Source organism: Nuphar pumila, chromosome 7 (genome assembly GCF_984573655.1).
Source record: "Nuphar pumila chromosome 7, dmNupPumi1.hap1.1, whole genome shotgun sequence".
Classification (NCBI taxonomy): domain Eukaryota; kingdom Viridiplantae; phylum Streptophyta; class Magnoliopsida; order Nymphaeales; family Nymphaeaceae; genus Nuphar; species Nuphar pumila.
The window spans coordinates 2,721,332-2,740,757 of NC_143255.1; the positions used below are offsets into that span (position 1 = coordinate 2,721,332).

The following is a 19,426-nucleotide window of genomic DNA, read 5'->3' on the forward strand; positions in this document are numbered from 1 at the left end:
GATTGGACATGAATGTTGCCTATATAAATGGCTCGGCAAGTCTTGATGGGTGCACCTAGCTAGTGTCAAATATTTTGACCAAATCAAGAGGTGTTGACTTGGTCAAGATTCAAACAACTTAACAGACTATGTGTATGAACACAGATCTTGGCGCGGCACTGAAGGACTTCACCTGGTTGACTAAGCCTTATGAGTTCTTCAAGTCATGAGACACACACCAAGTTGACTGAACCTAGTGAATTCTCATGTCTATTGCTCTAGCATTAACTCTATGACTTTATCCTTTAGGGTATTTTTGATCGTTTGTTTAGGGTTGAGCGAAATGAACAAAAAGAACGGAAAAGAACGTTGGTTATGTTCTTTTTGTTTCAAGTCCAACAAATATCCGTTGTTTGATGGGGGAAAGAATGAAAAACAAGACAAAACCCTAATCAATGAAAAAAAAACTTAATAAAGAAGAAGAAACCCTAATCAATAAAATCAAACAAAAAACCCCTAATCTAAGAAAACCCTCACACATGAAAATCTAAAAATGCCCTAAAAAGAAATTTGATTCAAACCGAAATAAAAGAAGAAGAAGAAAGAAAAAAAGAGGAAGAAAGAAAAGAAAAAACCATGCCGGTGGCCTCATCCCCGGCGGTGTCGCCTGCCTCTTGACAATAGCCTCATCTCCGACGTCGGTGACCCTGGCACCGGTGAGCCCCTGGCTGCGAAAGAAAGATAGAGAGTTGGGGACCCTTACCCCCGATTTTTTTTTTTTTAAACGTGTTCTCATGTCCTATTCTTTTTGTAACAAGAAGAGTGTTACAAAAGGAACAGGTTTTTAAGGATGCAGCGGACGCTGTTTCCAACATCCAACATTTATTAAAATCACCGTCTCTCATGGTCCATTTTGTCCCATTTTGGGTGAAGGGCAGTGTTTCAAACATACCCTTAGGGGACGTTAATTTGATTGCTCGGACAACCGTGTCTGGTGGTGTTTCACCCCTCTCCCAAGAGCAGTAATGTTTAGGACACCTGGGACAAAAACTAAAAAAAAAGAGAATGGAACACCTGCTGAGAAAAAAACTCGACTTGTACAATACACCTCCATGCCTGGCCAACAGTGTCCAAACAGGCTTGTTCTATGCAGTTATATCTGCACAATCAAAAGGCCCCTTATGGCCTCACTTGACTCCACGCTGACGAGGGGCCCGAGTCTAGTTGCTCATGAGTCACTGAACTGACTTGACCGAGAGTAAGCACAGTGAGTGTGTCGTTCCAATCCCTTTTCCCTGAATGTTATATTAAAATTGATGTTTTAGAGAGACCTTTTGAGAACTAGAATGCATTTACATACCAGGTAAAAATGACCAAGGTCATGAACTTGTTCATGTTGGGCCCGAATCACATACGTACACACCAAACATTGCACAAAGTTGGCTCGCTGTTTCCAAAGTCTTCCAGCCCCAGACGAACTTTGAGTCATCTAGGTCTGGAGTTGGTTCATGCCAAAACTCATCAATTCAACTAGGGAAAAACATCCAAATAGGAAATGGTTACTGAAACTGCCAACCGCCCTTTTCACCAACCTGGTTACCAGAAAAACAAGGGCCATCTTGTAATTACACAAAAAGACAGCAATCCAAATGACACTATGTGGTGTCAATGAGTCGGGTTTGGTTCCAACTAAGGTGAAACCAGTCCCAAAAACTGATTTGAGATTATGGTATCGGGTCCGGACCAGAGTCTAATCAGACACACCATAAGAAAAGCCATACCCAGATCTTATAAGGATTACATGAACCAAACTCAGACCATACCTGATAAAATAATATTTTTTTATCATTTTTACGTTGAAAATTTGTAGATCTTAATTAATGGGCACTCCAGTTGAACCCTTGTCTGGTATGAAATTTTACAAACCATACCAAACTCCATATATCAATGGGACCTTTGGAGTTAGGCCCGGTTCTGGTATAAAATTTCACAAACCATTCCCGGCTCAATATATTAATCAGGCCCTTCAGGTCCTACACGGATTCTAATTGAGCTTTCTTATTTATCACCAAACCTGACCCTACAGGGTTTGGAATGGGTCGGATCGAGGTCAAACCCAACTCATTGACACCCCTAACCACATGCCACAGTATCATTGTCAAGTCAATCCATTCTCAATATTATTTTAAAGTATTTGTAATTAACAAAAAAAGCAGGGTCAATCAATACTCAATTATTCTCTATGATGAAAGAGAGGAGGAAGAGTAAATTACAGAAAAGAGGCCTAATATTAGATATTTATAAAAGTGAATAAACTCTTGGTTATTACACTCAACTGCTGTTTTGATAAACATGTCCCGAAATCACTCAGTTGCCCGCTTTTTAGTTAAGCCAAATAATTAAAATATAGTTGGTATTTATTTTTCTAACCAAAATGCATAAGATGAATAATTTTATCAAAAATACAAATTCTTTTAGAGGAAAAATACAAAAACTTAATGTTCTACTCTGAAACGTATTTGACATATGGTCACAGATCTCATTATCGAGATTTTCTTCCGAAAGGAAAATCTAAAAAAAAAAAATTAAAATTTTTTTTTCTTGAGAAAATCTTGGGAAGATATAGATATATTTAAATTTTAAAAACATATAAAAAAAATATATAAAATACAAGGAAAACATTGAAATATTAAAAATATATAAATAGATATTATGTTAATGATGCAATAGTTGTATAGCTTTTTTAAATCGCGTGAAGTGATATTGTGGCTATGATTTGACATAAAAAGGCAGTTAGATGTAATACCGAAAAAGTTGGCGCATTATATTGTAAAAAGCTGATACGTTGGCAGCTTTCTGCAATTCTCTAAAACAGAGGATTTTGTAACGATGACGTGGCACCAGATAAAAATTTGTCCAAAAAAATACCGCAAACTAAAAAAAGATGGAGAATAATAAAATGACAAAAAGCAGAGTTGAAAAATAAAATAAAATAAACGAAGAGAAAAAAAAATACACATCGCTTTATGGAGAAGGCAAAAGGAATTTCAAAGCCTCATCTCTTTCTCACTCATCTTTCTCTCTCTTGAATAATGGTGTATGATCATCAAAGGTTGATGTGATGATGGGCTGAGATTTGTCAACCAGCACCCACCGTACGATTGGCGCCTCTATTATATATATAGGACCACTCGTCGCATCTTTTTTCGTTAGACCGCCAGTTTCGGACAAACAAATCAACACAAAGAGCTTGAGAGAGAAAGAAGAAGGAGAAGAGGTGGAGGTGGTGGCCATGGCGGAGGATATGCACAGCGGAGTCTGCAGCGGCAATTGGTGGGCGAGGAGCGGCGGCGAATATGGCGGGACCTCGGCATCGGCGTGCATGGCAACCACAGCCATGAGCGAGGTCGGCAGCTTCGGCTGGTCGTCGGAGATCACGGAGATGAAGGCAAGGTCCGGCGAGGAATCCATCGACAACCACTCGGCCTCGATGTCTGGAGGTGGTCCCATGGTGTTTGCCGAGGCTCATAAGCCAGACTCGAGTGGCGTGCTAATGGATTCGTCCTTGCAACTGCTCGGTTTCGGCCTTTCATCACCACCAGTGGTGCCGGATTGGAGCCATGCCTTGATGTGAGTATGAGCAATATCAGAGCTAGTGGTCTTGAGTTATTTACAGTATTTTTTTTTCTCGCTTTCTCCATTGAAATAACACCATGGAGAGTGCAATTGCCTTGTGAAATGTTATGATTCATTAGGTAAATTAAGGATAACTAAGAGGAAAAAAAAATGTAAGATTTACTAATCAAAATGAACAGAATTCTATCTTTGATCTGTGTATATATATTTTTTAAGCAATCTGAATAAAAAATTTGAAGGTTCAGTAAAAAAAAATGAAGTCTTTGATCGATATTTGAAGATCGCAAACGTGACACGTATCTGAAAACAAATTGCAACAATTTATTAACTATTTTTCGGAAAATCAGTACCATACATATATCAGTCATCGAGGTACCCAAATCTTTGAGTAGGAATAATTTGAAATTTTTGTTCAGTTGGTTCTGATTATTCATGAAGAACTATACATTTTAGTCTTTTCTTTTATTCCAGAGAAATATTTTAGTCTAATACCAGAGATGTGGTTTGTTTTTGAAGGAATTTTTTAAAATTTGTTGCCCATGAAGTGATCTTTTCAATATGATCTTGTACATGGTTTAGAATTCAAATGGGTGATAGAATTTTGAAATTTATTATTTATATTCGACAGGAGCTAAAGCCTTTGTGGTGATAAATGGAGAAACCATAATAAGCACTATTGTTTAGCTTTGAAGGGATCTCAAGCAAATAGTGAAAAAAATCATTATTTCATTACCATATTGTACATATATAGGCTATGATTGGCATGGCATATAAGATCTGATGATGTGTTGCCAAGAATAAATCTTTTACTAATGGCATCTTAATCATATATTTGTACTTCAATTGCTTCTGCTTGTCATCACTTAAAGATGAAGGATCTTGTTATATTCTAGAACCATAAGAATTTGGAAAATTGCTCAAGAATATGCTATGTTCAACTCATGGCCTACTTTTCTACTGTGAATTGTATCTAATACTCTTACTGACAATATGTTGATTCCCATGCAGGCGTGGTGGTGGAAGAGCAGACAGCAGCATGCAGGCGATGCTTCAAGATGAAGACCTGAACTCCCGGCCAGTTTTCCGGCACGATCCGTTGATCCCCTCTGGCCACTTCCAAAAGGATTGGGCTACTGGGCAGGACTCAAACATGAGCACGATCAAGCAAATACATCAACACAACTTGTTTGGTCTAGAACAACGATTGAACCCCGGAGAGTGTTTGGTCGCCGGCCGGAGTATTCCATTGAATAACATCAGCAGTTATGGATATCCTTCAACTATGGTGCAGGGACTGCTTGATCAAGAAGCTCAACTGTCAGGAGTTCCATCTATGAACTACCGTTTGAATTCACAGTCATTACTTTCGGATGAGTTCTCTCCTTCTTGGTCTAAGTTCCCAGAATTTCTCAAACCAGCATCTTCTTCATCTTCATCACCACCCAAACAGCAACTTAGCAACCAATTACAGTTCTCAAACAATGCTCCTTTCTGGAATGCATCAACGACCATGGCAGCTGAGGTTCGAGCAACTCTATATGCTTCCTCATCTTCACAATTTCTTGCTCCAACATTTGAAGACAGGCCCAATATCCATAATATCATGCCAAAGGTAATAACAGGAGAAACATATATAGATTTTTTTTTTGGCTACGCCAAAGGGAAAAATCCTGTCCACCTAAAGTCAGCTTCGACCTTGCCGCAAGTGGCACGCCCCCAACCCCGACCGCCTCGGTTTCGAACTTGAGGCATCCTATCAACTTGGTGATGTTCACAAGTCACCCCTAACCGATGGGCGCAACCCTTGTGGTTTTGGGCTTGTTTTCAGTAAATTGTATTCTTTAAAGTTTCTTTCTTTTTTGGTTGTTTTCTCAGAGGAATTCTGAAGAAACTGGTGATGCAAGCTCATCAGACGTGAAGAAAAGTAGCAATATTGAATCAACATTCAAAAGGCCCAGATTGGAAACACCATCACCATTACCAACATTCAAGGTAATTAAAGAGGCATTTTTTTCTATAGAAGGGAGACATGTTTGAATATGATCCTCATTAAAAATTCATATCGTTCTTTCGCTTTAACAGGTTCGTAAGGAGAAATTGGGTGACAGAATTACTGCTCTGCAGCAGCTCGTTTCGCCCTTCGGAAAGGTGATTTGCTTCACCATCTTTCTCTCATCAATATATTTGAAAGTTGAAACCATCTATGTTCTTTCTCTCTCCTTTTTATTCTTCTTTTTTTTCTTCTAGTTCATGAATATGCAAAAAGTGCTTTCATTCTTTCATTAATTCCATATATTTTTTTTGTTTTCTTAGACTGATACAGCATCAGTCCTTCATGAAGCAATTCAGTACATCAAATACCTCCATGATCAAGTCAATGTAAGCAGAAATTTTCACACCAACTTATTTGCATTCATAATGGAAGAAAAGACCTATAACTTTAGCACTTTATACTTGCAGACGCTAAGCAATCCATACATGAAAAGTGGAGTTCAGATGCAACATCAACATCCCCAGGTAGTTAAAAAAGATAATCTTGAAAACTATTGCCACTTTTCTACCTTTCTTTTTGGGCTAGGGTGAAGCATGCTGTGGCAATTGTATAGTGCTTATTTCACTTCTGCCACGGATACATCATGTAATATTTGTTACATAGTTTTTATGCCTGTTATTGCCATTTTTTTAAAAATTGAATACTTTGTCTCAATGCTAAAAAAAGAATAGTTTCTTGTTATTCAATTGCAGAATCCTGATAAATCAAAGGACCATGAAGGACCCAAACAGGATCTGAGAAGTAGAGGACTATGCCTGGTTCCAATCTCCAGTACATTCCCGGTGATTAGCGAGACAGCAGCCGATTTCTGGACACCAACTTTTGGAGGGAATTACAGATAGAGAAAAAGCAAGAAACAAGAATTAAAGGAACTAATTCTCTACAAGTTGGGTTCATCCCAAAGCAAGTTGTGAAAGAATACAATTAAGTTGAAGAAAGAAAAGTAATGAAGAAGGAGATGAAAACAAGGGAAAAAAAGAGGGAGAGAGAATGAGAAAGAGAAAAGGGAAAAGGAGAGGGAAGAAAAAGAGGAAATCAGAAGGATGACTGTAACGTTTGGTTTCAAAAGCGAAAAAAAGAAAAGGTGACAGTTAAGGGACAGGGCTTGTTGGGACAGCTACAGGTGAATGATGCTGGATGGACAATATTTGAGGTTGGTTAGAGAGAATTTTTAGTATGTAATAATTCTGATTAAAATATCTGAACAACAATGATAATAAAACTGTAAACTTGCATCTGATTTTTTTTTTGGTTTTTAGAGACATGGCTAAACTTATCAGGGAAGTGTGGGGAGAAAAGGAGGAATGTGTCCGTGATAAATGCATACAAAACCAAGCGACCGCATGATTTAGAAAACAATAAAGAATGGTTGAATTCCGGAATTGGGGAGTGTAGAGCTGGTTTTATGAGGGGAACTAACTTTTGCTAATTTTATATATATTTGATGTGGTAGTGGAATTCACAGGGTGCCCCACTGTCTCTTCCTTTTTCTGGGTATTCATTATTCTCTCTAAGGGGAGAGAGAGAGATCTTCCATATCTTTCATATGGAGCGTTACAATGGCGTCTCATCGGTTCAAAGGTCTGTGCAAGACAAAACCAAAAGCAAAAAGACTCTCTCTCTCTATAGCTAGGAGAGAATCCACATGCAAAACCATAAACTGCTATCTAAAAAAAAAAAGAGAGCTGTATTAGAGTAATGGGAGGCTAATAAGTAGGAATATCATGATTGATGCTATACTTGCAAAAGAGAATGAATCCCATCTGTTCGACATATTCATCTTATACCTTTTGTCCATATCCTTTTGGGGAGAGAGAGAGAGAGAGAGAGAGAGTTTAACCGAGTTGTGATATTATGCATGCGCTGACAAGGGCCTATGCTAGAGCTGACACCCCTCAGATCTGCGTTTAACTGCACGCACACATGGGTGGGTCCACTATTTATAAGTTCCATCTGCTCTAGAACATAAGAGGTTCTGTTACCAAGACTCTTTGCAACAACGTACAGTGCACAACTGGGTGCACTTGGCTCCATCCAGGTGTACAGAATTATTCTTCCTTATCAGCCTCGCAACATGCAATCTTAACTCGTAATCACTTCGTGATATGATAAATGCTTAATGAATCTTTTTTTCTTTCCAAACCATGATATGCTAAATGTCTAGATCGCAAGGGCTGGCAAACGAGGTGAGCTGCTCGCGGAGTTCGGGTCGTTTGGCTCGCTCAAACATTTATTGGGACTCGTAAAGTGAGCTAGGCCTGTCATGCCACAAGCAGTCTGGAAAGCATATACAAGCTGAACATGAACAAGGGGATTTAGCTCGGTTCAACTGATGTGATCTAATATATTAAGTTTATTTAATAGAAACTGACTTTTGGATTATGTTTTTCTAAAGTATATCAGATTTTAGGAGGGTTGAAAAATCAACAGCCTACAATGCACCAAATTCTTTTCTCTCAAGAAAACATATTTTTATGTTGAAAAACTATGATCCATGAGTTGATTAATATTTTGACAATGCTCAACACATTGAGGTAAGATTTTGTCAAAACAATATCCCCTTGTGTGTTCTAACTAGTGGATTCCTTACCCACCAGCAAATGTTATATATATATATATATATATATATATATATATATATATATATATATATATATATATATATATATATATATATAGGAGAATGAAAGACTCCCCAAGGAAAATCCTCCCAAACCTCTCCTATGGAGTTTTTTTTTTTTTTTTTTCAAAATTCTGACCGTACAGATGTGTTCAGCATGATTGATTTACAATAAATTGACATATGGATCATGCATTTTGGATAGAAAAATTGATATTTGGAGTTTTGAAAATTCATGAAAATTGTGCGCCGTTGATTTTGAGACTTATAAAAACCTATATATGCATTGGAATTAAATGCACCAAGAACTGATTCCTATAAAAACAAGCATTATAGATTACATCTGTACAATCAGAATTTTGAAAAAAATATCAAAAATCTAATAAAACATCCAATGAGGAGGCTTTCATTTTCCTATATATATATATATATATATATATATATATATATATATACTTTAAAAGCGTACTTTTTTTTGTAATACAATTCAGCTCATGGTTGACTGGCAGACCTCAGATTGTAATGAGCTTGGTCTCGGCTCATGACAAGTTCACGAGCAAAGCATGAGCATGGGTTCATCTTTAACGAGCTGAGCCCAAACAACCATATATAGGTTCCTTTACCTGTCCTATTACATTGCATCACTGAAATTGGTAGACATATTGCTCTATTCTTAGACTTTTACTTGATAGGGAGGCAGGCCCGTTAAGTGACCCCTGTCGTAAGAACGTTCCTCGACTTCAAGAAACGAAAAACAAAACAAAACAAAACAAAACGTTGCTTGATGGTACCTCAATTGGAGCTGAACACTTTAAACTATTAAATACATTCAATTCTAGCATTGATGCATCTTTTCATTTACACATTATTCTGAATCGTTTACCATGATGATCCAGCTTTTTAGATTCTGTTGCTACATTTCTGATGTTATGGGGAATCAAGAAAGGTGCATGTTTTAAGTGTTCACCTGGAGAATAACAGTGGTGCAAAAGTCATAAAGGCGTAGAAGTTATAGTTTTCCTTTGCAATGAAGCATCAACTTTAATTAATTTGGAGATCTCATGTACTTTGACATGGACTAGACTTGTTTTCATAGAATACTGTCTTAATTATTGTAGAATCTATCAAAACTATGCATGTTCACGCTATTACAAAGCAAAATTCTCCACCTTATCAAATGAATTCTTTCGTTAGAATATCCAAGTCTAATCGATTCTCTTAAATACAAAAAGCAAAATGAGGAGTGGGGAGGATACCTGGCCTTGGGAGTAATATGGTAATGTTCTCATCTGTCTTTCATTTTCAAATTAAGTTCTTCATAGAAGTACCGTACTTTGGTCGGAGCTCAAACGTCTGATAATTAATTTTTTAATTGTGTTAAAATTCCAATTGATTAATTAATGATTATGCCTGTGCTGCAAAGTTAATCACTAGTAGTTCCCTTGTTCCCAGATTAATCCATTAACAGGGAAGCACGCTTGGGAGAGATTACGATATGACCCACCCCTAAACCATTAAAACCCCTAAGGCAACCCCTCTTGCCCACCAGGGAGCCTACTGCTTTTGCATTAGGGCAAGGGATGGGCATCTCGGGTATCAAACTCGTGCCCTCTTTCAACTTGAATGCCTTAAGCCGACCCACCTAGCCAGGTTTGTTGAACCCTTGTGGGTGTATTTATGTTGTTACTTTGATGATGGTCATGATAATGATGGATGCTTGATGCATGTGAGCCATGGACATCAGCTTATGATGATTATGATGGTTGTGGTGCTGGTGGTCATACTGCTGTTCCATGATGAGGATACCCTGCTTGTAATGTTATGATGATGAAAAACTGAAGAGGTTACCAGGATGACGATTAGGACCTTGAGATATTAATAAGCAATAGCTATGTTAGCTATAATAATTTTAATTACAGAACTCACTTGTTTAAATTTAAATGCATGCCTAGGTGTGCTTTTTTCTCAAAGAAGTGACATAATTATGCTTTTAAATAAAAAGGTTGCAATATCTTAAGGGGTATATATGTTACTCAAGAGACAAACTCATTATGTGAAAAATGTTGGAATATTTGACACGGGTACATCACAGGATAGCATAACTCATGGTAGTTACGGGGCAATTATCGCTACTGTCCATGCAGGGCAACCACTGATTGTGGTAACCTCTCACTACAGCCTCCCACAACCGTCTTCTCCCAAAATTCTATAAAGACCCATGGTAGTGTGATGATTGTTACACAACAACACTACATGTGATATTATTTTTTACTTTCTCTGGGGTTCAAGGGTCCTGCTCTCCTCTCGACTTCAAGGCCTGGGCTCATCGAGGGCATCGATTGGCTAAGAAAAATGTCGACAACTCATATCCACTAAAGCTTCCTTCAGATATATCATGACAACATCCGGTAAGTGGAGCTCTTTCTCTCTTTTTTTGTGTTTTCTACCAACATCGGATTATAGGCCTACACTTGTTTCTTTGACATAAAGTCAAACTCTTCTTTCATAGCATTGATCTAATGTATCGATCTTTCACTTTAAATGACTTCTATAAATGTTAGAGATCTTCTTACTAAAGGGCTAGCATCGGGTTTGTATTCCCAACATATAATGAGGATGAGTTTATTTGGTTTCTTTTGATGTATGATAATACATTATGATTTTACATGATCACATTTTTAAAACTAAATTGATTCTCTATGGTTTTGTTTATTGTTTATTTTGTGTAAAGGGTCTCTCATTTTGAAAAGAGAGAATAACATAATAGCAATATTAAAAAGTCTAATAGAATGGGTTAGAGACCAACCTATTCATAAAGGTATTCTTATCATGCTAAACACTAAAAATGAATAATATTGTAGTACATAGAAATATAATATTTCATATAGAGATGTTCATCTTCACGACTCGTATAATTCATTCTTGTGATACAGGATAGCATGTGAACCCACATAGAAATTGAATTGAGATCACAGTAAAACCTTAATAAAGTGCATTTTCGTGTCAATGGTCAAGTGAAAGAATGTTAGAATATGGATCATATCCAACCTGATGTGACCCAATTTGACACGACTACATCATGCGAGTTACACGACAGTCATCCCAATTGCTCATACAAGGTAACTACCAATTGTGGTAACCTCTCACTACAGACTTCTCTCAAAAGTCTATAAAGATTCATGGTAGTGTGATGAGTGCTACACAACAACACTATAACACTACATGTGATATTACATTTCAGTCTCTATGGAGTTCAAGGGTCCTGCTCTCTTCTCAACTTCAAGGCCTGGGCTCATCGAAGGCGTCGATTGATGAAGGAGAATGTTGACAATCCACATCCACCAAAGCTCCCTTCGGATAGATCATGGTAGTGTCCAGTAAGTGAAGCTCGCTCTCCCTTTTTTTGTCTTTTCCACCAATAGAAAATGCAACCATGAGTAACTATAATCTACTTATGAACACCATCAAAGCAGAAGATTTTTCACCCATAATCTCTCCCTCTCTCTCTCAATAGCTAATCTTCAGGTAGTCCACCGATCTCCATGCATGCCTCACGAGGACTAACTGGGAAAAGTGGCGGGGTACAACTTGGAAGCAATGAGGTACTAATTAACTAGCACAAGTTTATTAATCAGTTGTTCAATAAAAAAAGTTGATATATTTAGTGATCAGAAGAAGATGATGATTCCAAATCCCAGCCAGAGTTCAAGCATGTTTCTTTAAAAATTGAAAATTTAATAGCAACAATACATATAAGGAAGAGTCTTGACCTAAGATCCATGAACATACAGAGTCCTTACCTGTGCCACCATCTCCACCTCCACATGACCAATGATGCTCTCACCCACAATTTTCTATTACCATCTGAGACCTGCACCTAACCTTTTCCCTATTCTGCACCACCTTTACAGTGGCCTCACCTGTCATCTCTTTTTTTTGGCGACCCCATAGCCACCTCTCTCTCTCTCTCTCTCTCTCTCTCTCTCTCTCTCTCTCTCTCTATATATATATATATATATATATATATATATATATATATATATATATATATAATGCCCCAAAAATTTAAACTTAAAATTTTCACCAATTTTTTTATAACACAACGAAAGTTCTTTTTAAAATAGAAAATTTGTTATGATCTTCGAACATATCACAGGTTGAAAATCAAACCATAATAATCGTTTCAAAAACATTTCATTCTATTGAATAAATATTAGAGTTTATATAAGCCAAAAATACAAAGACTTAGAGACAGTTCAAATTATCCTAATCTATACCAAAATTTATGTTGAGTCCTCATGTGATATAGTATTCCTTTGTTCATCTCTGTGAACCTGATCTTTTTTAATAAAAACAAGTGAGCCAACTTAATATCAGAATATGTACTAGTAGACCTCTATTGGGTCTCTAGTATGAATAGAATCACATATATAAAAAAATATGTGACATTACACAATATTCATACATAAGACATCTCTTTTATATGTTCTTCTACATTTAATATATATTCTTATTTCATTTCACATGACAATCTCTTTAACTGAACTGAATCTAAATACTTGAAATTTTTTGAATGATCATAAGGAATTTCTTGCATCTTACAATCCCTTATGAGTTATGTGTATAACCAAAACAATTTAATCTAAATAATCAATAAAGAATTATTTGCATAACCAAATTAAATAATTAATTAAACAGATAATTATGTATCTACATGCATATCCTATATGCATGAATCATATTATCATATTTCAAATTAAATTGCTTTTGGATTAAATGTCATGCTAACAAACATTTCACATAATTAAGTGATTATCTTGATTCAACACCCGAGGCACCACTATCTTGGTACATTGTGAGTGTTCGTACCTTTAGGGGGTGTTCATTCATATATTTCATTTTAGATTTTACCCCTAGCTAGTAGAGACACCAGAGTGAAGGAACCTTCATCAAGGATTTTTGTAACTGGCTATGATCGTAGTGCAACTGCTAAACACACGTACATAGTTGGACTACCAACTTCTTTTAGCCGAGCCCGACAATCCCCCTAATTCACCGTGGTTGAGGGAAAGGATCTATTGTCCCTAAAATTTTTCGAATCTTGGATTTTCATCCTCACGGGGATCCTAAATCTTCGATTTTCATCCTCATAGGAAAATTTATCTAGACTACCTGGTGTTGGAAATTACCCCTCACAGATACTACTGGAAACTTGTCAATACTACCCGGTGTTGGGAATTACTCCTCACAGAGACTACTGGAAATTCTAAAGGATTGGTGCAAACACCGGCTCACATTTGACCGACTCGCTCATCCACCATTTCTCAATATGACAAGCTTGAAATTATTAGTGCAACTTTTCTTATAATTTTAAAAACATTTTCTCAATGCATGCCATTTTCACAATAAATGCAATATGCCCAAAATTTACAATAAGTTACACTTTTTTGGATCAATACCCATAAAAATTTTCATGCTATGCAATATGCATCAACATGCATTTTAAAAAATAACCATGTTTGTAATACGAATTACATGAATTTACAGTTGAAGTATACATTTACTTCATCACACATTTATGCATCATAATATGTATTTAAAATTATTTAAACATAAATGAAATAAAAATGATGCAACATTTATATCAACATAATTTAATGCATCATATTATGCTTTTTCAATCATGAATGGATCTTAGAAGAATTTCAAAGTTCTAGATTAGCACTCATGGCTCAACTCGCATTTAATGGCTCCGAGAAGGCCTTCTCATAACATCTCGTTGTTTGACTCTATCTCTCTTTTGACGTATTGTAAATATATTTTGTATATGTTGTGAAATTTTTTATAAAATATGAATGTTTGCCTTCTCAAAAAAAAAATACATATAAGGAGTAATGATGCTTGATTCTCATGTCAAGCAACATAAGAAAAGTGAAGGTTTGTATATGTTAATTATGTATGGCAAATGAATGGTTCACTTAAAGTACTAACAATGCTTTAAGAAAACTATGCTTTGACTAATCATAGTTGTGTATATTGTGTATTTTATCCTATTTAAAAAACACAATAATGAACTTGGGTATATTGCTAATACGAAGCGACTTCATTAGTTCTGTTCTAGGGGGTTCTTTGATCATGTCAACTCTCTCTCTCTCTCTCTCTCTCTCTCTCTCTGTGTGTGTGTGTGTGTGTGTGTGTGTGTGTGTGTGCGCGCGCTTTCCACACACGTGAACCGTCTACATAAGACTCATGTTAGGACTACGGAACTGCTAATATAGAGCATACATCAGGGTTTCTTGCAAAAACGCCAATGACAAATAGGGTATACTGTAGACAACTTGAATAACAGGTGGTTTACTAGACCAATATGGTTTCAGATTATCGTCATTTATGTCGTGCAATTCACCTACCTATTTGTTGCGCATATCAAATAAATCTTGAGGTTTTGTTCTAAAGACAACTTGCTAATCTGCAGCAGTAGGATCTTGCATATAGAAGGCTTGCTCTACTTGAGATGCAAATACATATGGTTCATCTTCCATGCAACGCAAGTTCATGTTGACAAATGTGAAACCAAATTCATCTTTTTTTATCCCGTTTATATGGGGACTGAGGACATCATACAATTCACACTTGAATCAAACAAATCTCGTATCCATAATATTCAACTTCAATAATGTCAGTAACATATCCATATTAGTTGATAGCACCAACTGTCAGGTTTATATCTCTTGTACTTGAATGACTTGAAGGTTGGGCACTGACAACGACACCACTATTTTGAAATTCTTTATTTTTTCATGTCATTTTGTATGAAACCGAAACTCATTTACAACAAAACCCATGTATCTCCTTGCAACCTTCCGAGGATATTGCACAAGCCATACTAACTCGTGTTGAAGTTGATAGTTGGTACCTTCTTCACATAGTTGATGAATCTATTGTGTTACAAAAGTAATTAAACATATTACATAAATGTAATAACAAAAAATGTACTAGAGGACAAGGCAATAATTTCTTACATAGTCCTGAAACCATGTTTGAAAGTTGGTTTTATGGATGAGCTCAAGTTTGCATTGACTCCAAAGTGATATTAAGTATTGCCTACACATCCAAAATTTTGTCCAAACATTAAGGACCTATTTAAAAAAATTGCAAAACACAATTGAATATAAAAACAATCATAATCTTACTAAAGATACAATATTATAGAGTTATGATTGAGTAGAATGTAAGTATGGATTTGTTGCCATGTTGAGGGAGAAATACCAAACGATTCACTTGTGCCCAATGTACAACCCCTTTGAAACATTGAATTACATTCAACTACAACACCACCATCTTCATCATAATTTCTTTCTAGCCTATCGAACTGTCTTAACACCCTGTAAATACCTAGAGTAAAATGTTAATCTTTCTTTAGCCAAGTTTTCCTTAATGATAGAACCTTCAGATTGACTTCTATTGCGCACAAATTCTTTCAGCTTATATAAGTACTTAAAATATATCTACATCGATTATAATCAATGATAATTCATGATTAATTAATGAATCACAATAATATTGCATTTACAAAGTATTATTTTTTATACTCTTTAATGGGATACATCCATTGATATTGAATTAACCCACCTAACCTAAACTCTTGTGCTAGATGCACTGGTAAATGCACCATGATATCGACAAATGAGAGAAAAAATCTTTTATAGATTACATAATATCAAAACAATATGTTCTTCCAGTTCTTGTAGCTCATTCTCATTCACAACCTTCGAGCAAAGTACCTTGAAAGACTCACAGTATTCAATAAGTATTGCACTAACCTTCTTCAGTAATGTCTTTCTTAGTGCCAAAGGAAGAAATTGATATATTTACACATGGCAGTCATGACTTTTCTGGCCTAAAATCTTATGGTCTTTTATGTGTACGCATTGAAAGATGTTTATTGAATAGCCATATAGAACTTTTATATTCTTTAACACTTTGCAAAATATAATTTTGTCTTTCTTGCTCATAGAAAAGTATATTCATTGTCTGCATATCAAATCTAGCATTGAGATGATCTTTTGACTTCTTATCCATGTTCAATAATGTTCCAATGATATCGTATACATTCTTCTCGTTATGCATGACATTCAAGTTATGATAAAGCAAATCATGCTTCCAATAAGGCAACAAAAAAAAATTCTTCTTCTTCTTCCAGTTCCAAGGGAGAATAAGTTCAGTAGCAATAGAGATATATGTATCTGTCAGTTCATGCATCATTTTTGTGTCTGAAAGAAGAGTTCAAGCTATATTTATTTCAATTATGTCATTGAATATTTTTCTATTCTTCCAATAACTATGATCCATAGGCAAGAACCTGAAATGCCCCCATATAGCACATTTTCTTGTTGTTTTTTAGCCACATAGAACATGTGTCCTTGTGGCAAAACATCCAACTATCCTAAACAGTGAACGATATGAATGTTCCAAACATTGAGATCAGACACGTATATGGCATGCATTTGGTTGAACTGATTAGTGTTATAGATTTTTGATGTATAGGCAATAGATAACTTTCACTAACAATTGATATTGAATCACACAGACAAATCAATGCCAGTGATATTGGTTGCAGTAATTTGGATGACATTCAGCCTTCTAGGGCAGATAACAAAGCTAGATACAAGTTGTTGGACTTTGTAATTTATGCTTGAGATGTTAGTATAATGATTGATGTTATATTTTTATGGTCAATCTTGAAAGTTGAAAATCTATGAATGTTGTATGTATAAAAGCAAAAAAATCAATAGATACAATGGATTTTGATTAAGTTTGCGCAATGAAACAATTAATTAGTGGTAAAATGATGATGTAAACAATGAAGAATTAGATGATATTGATGATAAAATGATAGGAGATGCCCAAGACACTAATGATATTTGACAAATAATAGCAGTTGAAAACATTGCACAAATGACAATTAGGAAGTTAAACCATTGGTATGGTTGTATAAGCTATATGAGCATTTATTGGGCAATAGAATTATTTTATATTTTTACACTAATAACATATTATTGAACAAGTTTTTGTTTTATAGATTCTCATACAATAAAGAACAATTGAAAATTTATCAAAGTAAAGGCATCTCAATTGTACGATGAATTGTGTAATGAAAAACTTAATGATTGTGAAAATTTTAAGTGGTTAGCAACTGGATCAAACGATCAAGAAATTGCTTTCAACAAAAGATTTAATGATTTTCATCACTATCGCAAGTTTTTGAATGATCATATGACCAAGAATAACTATAAAGAAAAATTCATAAATAACTGCAATAATAGTCATTGTCATATACACGAGAAAGAACTCACAGACTATGGTTAATTGCATCTCAAAGATCCATTTGACAAAGGTGCGCAGAGCAATATTCTTTCAAGTGAAAAAATATAAAAACGAGCATAAAATTCATATCTTTTGTATAGCCTATGTGGTTATAAGTTATTAGATTATCTTATTGCTTTGAGTATTCATGATTAGTGATAATTATGTAAGAATTTGGGTTTATAAATAGTTTTTTGAGAATCTCTACATATGTTGTTTTCTTAATAATACATGTCATTGTTGTCTCATAGTAGACTTATGATTGAAATCTAAAAAGTTTCTTTTTTTATCATATATATTGTTCTTGTCTTCTCTTTGAGAGTTATTGGATCATTTGTATGTGATGTGCCTTAGTGCACTTATTCCTTGATTGGTGGATTTATGAATTCATTTATGAAAAATTGCTTATACACAACATGATTCTTATTTGTTTATTAAAGATTATAAAAATTATCATGGGACATATTGTTGGGCATATGATTGCACTACATTCATTCTAAGATTTTATCTTCTTTATTGGACTTTTAATTTGAAACTTTTCTTTTCAAATCAGTTCCTTTTATGAACTCACCTATTTGAAAAATGATTTTTGTGAGTATTTATTGTCTTTTTATGATATTTGTTGTGTCCATCACAGAATTTTATATGATGCATCATTTCTCTTGGCCTTATTATTTTTTATTCAAAGATATTGTTGAGGTGAGTTATGTACACCTCATTTTATGTCAGTTTAGATTGTCAACTTATGGTTTAGCTCTAACTGAGAGTTCTTTGATCTCTAGATCTAAGTGTGCTATATCACTCATTTATTGTATGACCATTGTTATTAATGGATGATTGTGACTCTGTTTATCTGTGATAGCTATCTAGTTTTGAAACCATGGTGTTTCAAAAGATAGTTAAAATTGATAATTTTATTGATAACATTAGTGTCTTTCCATGACAAACTCTCTTACCTCGTGTGTCTTCTCATTTTTTGTCTTTTATTTAAGTGTCATTTTATGTAGACAAGAGACGTTGTTTATTAATGTGGTGAGGTATGTGCACCCATTGAAATTTATGTTGTTTATAAGAGATTTTGGATTATGAGTGTGGTGAGTTATGTCCACCCATTGAAACTGATGTTATTTACAGTTTTACAATCATTTATAAGGTAAGTTATGTGCACCTCTAGGATTTTCATCTTTTATGGAATAACACTGGATCGACACTGGATCTTCTTTCAAAATCATCATATTTTCTAAATATTTTCTTCCTTTATCAGAGTTTAATTTAAAATTAACTCAAAAATATATATATCAATGGCCATAGTCAGGATATATTGAGAGTTAATTTCATTTTAAACTCTATAAAGGCACCAAAATATGTTTTATTCTTTCTTTGAATTTAAATATGATTATTATATAATATATTTTATGACCATAGTCAGAAATGTATTATGTTTTTAATCTTATTTTAATTCATTTAAAGAATGAAATATGTTTTTCAATATACAAATTTCAAAATTCTTTTAAATTCATTCATCATTTAGGATAAAATTACATCATATTTTCAAAATTCAAGTGATTTTGAGATAATTCTTCAAATATCTTCTTTATTTCTCAAATCAATTCTTATTTATAAATTCAAACTCATCTTCTCAATTCTACCTCATATCAAAATTCAAAATCCAATTTCAAAGTCCCATTCGACTTTGAAAATTCGAATTCACTTCTATATTCCAAATTTAATTTCTAATTCAAAAATCGATTTCAAAGTTCAATTCAACTTTG

General features: G+C 34.8%; 1 protein-coding gene across 2 annotated transcripts; it reads left to right on the forward strand.

The window, feature by feature from the left end:
- Window positions 1-3,196: 3,196 nt before the first annotated feature.
- Window positions 3,197-6,751, forward strand: LOC149830846 (transcription factor bHLH123-like). 2 transcript variants are annotated; one of them, XM_090011889.1, is made up of 7 exons: window positions 3,197-3,609; window positions 4,624-5,227; window positions 5,491-5,607; window positions 5,698-5,763; window positions 5,929-5,994; window positions 6,076-6,132; window positions 6,361-6,751. In XM_090011889.1, the coding sequence occupies exons 1-7, from the start codon at window positions 3,272-3,274 to the stop codon at window positions 6,508-6,510; spliced, it is 1,398 nt and encodes a 465-aa protein (XP_089868015.1). In that variant the 5' UTR covers window positions 3,197-3,271; the 3' UTR covers window positions 6,511-6,751. The 2 variants fall into 2 exon arrangements, with proteins under 2 accessions (XP_089868015.1, XP_089868014.1); XM_090011888.1 differs by having other exon boundaries at window positions 3,198-3,609; window positions 6,340-6,751.
- The last annotated feature ends 12,675 nt before the right edge of the window (window positions 6,752-19,426 follow it).